Source organism: Atta cephalotes (genome assembly GCF_000143395.1).
Source record: "Atta cephalotes unplaced genomic scaffold scaffold00045, whole genome shotgun sequence".
Taxonomy (NCBI): domain Eukaryota; kingdom Metazoa; phylum Arthropoda; class Insecta; order Hymenoptera; family Formicidae; genus Atta; species Atta cephalotes.
The window spans coordinates 679,495-683,781 of record NW_012130109.1 but is presented as its reverse complement, the minus strand read 5'-3'; the positions used below and the strand labels follow the sequence as shown (position 1 = coordinate 683,781).

Genomic DNA, 4,287 nt, shown 5'->3' with positions numbered 1-4,287 from the left:
ATATATATATATATATATATATATATATATATATACAATTTTATTTAAAAAGTAAAAAGTATTAAGGCTCCTGTTGGCCTATTCTGTAACTTTTTGACAATTTTATTAACTAGGGATGACGCTGTGTAGATATTTTACATGGTGAAAAAGCTATGCAATAATAGAGTATAACGATATTAAATTATCGTAAAAGTTATAGAATAGGATTACTGAGTAGTATATTGAATCATCGTCTATATTATCATATTATATCTATATTTATATTGAGTCACGCCAGAAGCGAGAAATGACACCTTAATTTTTGTTACGTGCCATTGGCATTGTTGTGACTACTCAGGAGTCTTAAACCAGAAACGTATAGAGAAAAAATGATAGTAAGATATAAATAGTAAGCCAATCGGCTAATCAGAATAGAAAATATAAAACCGTCTATAATAGGAATAATTGCGTAGTAAGCAGTAAGTTGATAAAAAGTGACCAATCTTAATTGATTATTCTCATCTCATTTAATTGTGATTAATTAATTTCTCTTTAGAGATAAAAAACCAGAGATAAAGACATTAATAAAATTAGATTACTGTTTATCTTTTGAACGCAGCCTTTGTCTTTTATGCAAGCAATAGTAGCAATAGCATTGATTCTAATCAATTATATTAAATTGATAAATAAGTTCAAAATATGTAAAGTAACTTTCAAAGGAACTTAAATTAGTTACTAATTACTAAAAGAAATGTAAATAAGACTCGGTTTTTCACTTTTTGATATAATAATAACAATTAGAATTATCCTGATGTTTTTTTATGATGTCAAGGGTTTATCACAAGTTAATCAGATAATGAAAAATTGGATGTAAGTTAAGTTACAGTTGGAGATAAAGTTAAATTGAAATTATGAAAAAAGTAACTATAAATTCTATTTTTACAATATATGGTTATCTAAAGATTAAATAATTAATTTCATTAATAAATCTCTTAGTAACCTTTAATCTTCAGGTAACTACATATCGTGAAAACGGTCCAAAACTTAGTTACAAATAACTAGTTACTTCTCAACCCTATAATATTTAGTCTACTTATACATGCGTACATATTTATGACATAATAAATTTCTTGTATAACATATATTTATCTTATATAATATATCTTAGAAAATATATTTTACATGTGTAATATTTTACCATGTGTTAACAGATAAGAAAGTCAGTGGTAAGTCCAAGGATGAACAAATGGCTGAAAAGAAACAAGAATTGGAAAAGAGGTTACAGGACGTAACAGGGCAGTTAGGCAATGTCAAGAAAACTGCCAAGAAGGGTTAGCATCTAATCAATTTTTTTTTATATTTTTTAAATATATCAAGAAATACGTATGAAATGAAATTAAGTATAATAACGAAGTCGTTTATGTATTTATTACAGAAGATAGTAGTAAGTCCGTTGATGTAGTTGGAACTGGTGGTGCCAGTGGACCTTCGCGATTGTCAGCATCGAGCAGTAGTAGCAGCGATAGTGATTCCAGCAGTAGTTCACTTTCTTCATCGAGCACTGATTCAAGCGACAGTGAAGCAGGTTAGATATAAACTGCAACTAATAAGTTGTTATTATTAGACCCTTATCTGGGAACAAAGAACTACTTGTAATTTGTAAGTAGTTGTCACAGAAATGAATGAACTTCTTTGATGAGAGATTCAAAATTGGGATACTATCTGTTTCAATATATATATTTGTATATTATATTTTAATTTAATATATATGTATATATACAAACAGGTATATAAATATACTTTCGAGAAAATAACGTATTCCGTACTACTTTCGAGTTCTTTGCAAAAAAATTTGTTACTTCCTAATGGTTGCACTATAAAGCACAGATTTTCATACTCACGTTTACGCCCAAATTAAATAATAAAAGACAATACATTTTTACAAACGCAAAAAAGACAAATATGATTTAGATTGTTAATGCGCTTTTTCTCATCGCTAAGTGTAAGTTAGTTGTCTGGGAGGCAGAAATATTTCTACATGTTTAAAAATCTTTATTTTCTGTGCGTGTCTTTTTTTTGTGTGTTATTTAATATCATAAATGACTACCGATTTATAACGATAAGAAATTTTCTATTAACAAAAATAGTCGCAAAATCGTAGACGTGAAGTTCATAGTTGTGAAAAAACAGCTCACCATTTCATGTGGCATTTAATTCCATAGATATGTACGAAGCAATAAAATGATTTTGAACCATATACATATAAAATGTCTTAATAATACAGTACCACTGAAAGTATATAATATTATAATTATTATTATAATTATTATTATTAAATTTCAGTATGTTAAAAGTATAAAGTTATGATTATATACTTCGAATATTTTCTGTTAATATTATTTAAAATTATATATAATATAAGTTGTACATATTTCGTAATACGTAATCAATAATTGCATCAATGCTTGTAATAAATAACCTTAATATCTTTTCTGTTCTATATATTATTATTAATTTCTATTATTATTAATTTCTATTATTATGCTATAGTTTGATAAACTTTAATTGAAAAATGTAATGCCTCGTGATTTGGTGATAAATTTGAAAAAATATTTATGAATTCTGTGCCTAACCAATTCTCTATTGGCAAATGAAACAATCGAAAAATGCTGATATTATTGGTCATTAATATTGTTATGATGATGTATGACTAATATTTGCTATGCAAAAGGAAGTTACAAACTAGATATAAACAATTTCTTTAAATGGGGATTTAACGCAAATATCTTCTTAAGCTGCTGAATCGTGCTTATTAATTACTGTATTTATTAGGACAGCGTTATTCATGTAGCTTAAGTGCTGCGTTATATTAATGCAAGTATGAATGCGTTGTCAAGTTTCATCTTGTAAACGAGCTATAGAACAAGATTTGTCATGTTTACGTAATTTTGTATGTTGTTCGCTAAACAAGTGTCACAGATGTGCAATCGTGTACAAGTATCGAAACTTGACACACGGTTAAAACATTTTTATTTAATTTACGAGACATATGCAATGGTAAGAACAAAGGTGAGCTAGTGGAGTGCAGACTGTGTTTAGAGGATACCATGCCAGCTTGTTTCACGAATTATATTATTGATTCTGAACAATACGATTATTTTCTCTTGTCCTATCGGTGTTGACAGTACATTCTGTTGTTCGAAAGTCAAGTATAGTTTGCTACTCAAGGTCACTGAATTTTTCACTGCAGTTCCGCCTTTGGGTTCGTAAGAAAGTCATTGCTTCTAAGGTTAGTAAAATGTCTGAAAAGATTTTATTCTGCAATAAGCGACATTGCACTTAATCAAAGTGTATTGTTGCCTTGACTGTAGTGTCGAATATTTAGTACCTTGTAATAAGTTACACAACTATTTATCGTAGCTTTCCCCGATAATTATATCGCCCCATATAACCCAAAAGATAATACAATATAATTAATTCTTGCAAACTCGTTATTTATTTGCATTAAACGATAAGCAGAATTACTTGTATCACTGTGTTTTCGAATCATTAAGTTTGTTTTCTTGCATTGATTCACATTCATGCCGTATCATTTCTCAAAATCCTAAAACAGTAATATTAATATGCGCCACGAATTAAAGTGGGTATATAATACGCAATATTATCAATGTATTGACGTTTGAAGTGCGTTTATGCTCCTAAACGGTGACACATTTCCACATATTTTAAACTGTGAATTTTAATGACATCGGTCGAAGTACAGAATATAAAAAGATAAATTAGGCAATGATCATAGCGATACACACGGGAGAAATTGCAGACAATGTGTATTGGTGGCTAGATTTGCAATCAGTGCATTTTAAGATTAGTATAGTTACGCGTTGCAGTTTAATAGTAAGCTACGCTCTTGTCTCCGCAAAAAAAAGTTCTAACAAGATTCTTCTCAACGTGAAGAAACTCACTCCTAATAAATTATCTCAGATTACTAATTCCATTTCAAGCTTAGTTTATCAATAGCCAAATATGTGCTTCCTTTAAGAAGTCAATTATTAAAATGTTTCGTCTCTTGCAAGCCGAATTTGATAACAATATATTACGTTGCTTGTGTGAGACAAGCAAAAACTGGTACAAATCTTCCTTACTCTGAATGTATAGATTTGAATAAAATAATTATTATGAATCTCTAGTATATTGGTGCGGAGTACATTTATATCTGAATTCTGATTGACAGATCTCATTGTTTTTTTTCATAAAATTAATGACTTTGAGTGTGTGTATATATATATATATATATATATATATATATGT

General features: G+C 28.6%; 1 protein-coding gene across 1 annotated transcript in view; it reads left to right on the top strand.

Annotated features, from left to right (window-relative positions):
* LOC105622481 (bromodomain-containing protein 2-like) overlaps nt 1–4,287 on the top strand; it is a 33,385-nt gene that overhangs the window by 19,683 nt on the left and 9,415 nt on the right. Inside the window, exons 11-12 of the mRNA XM_012203899.1 lie at nt 1,191–1,310; nt 1,415–1,564. Of these exons, the coding sequence (XP_012059289.1) occupies nt 1,191–1,310; nt 1,415–1,564 (270 nt within the window). The remainder of the gene's footprint in view (nt 1–1,190; nt 1,311–1,414; nt 1,565–4,287) is intronic.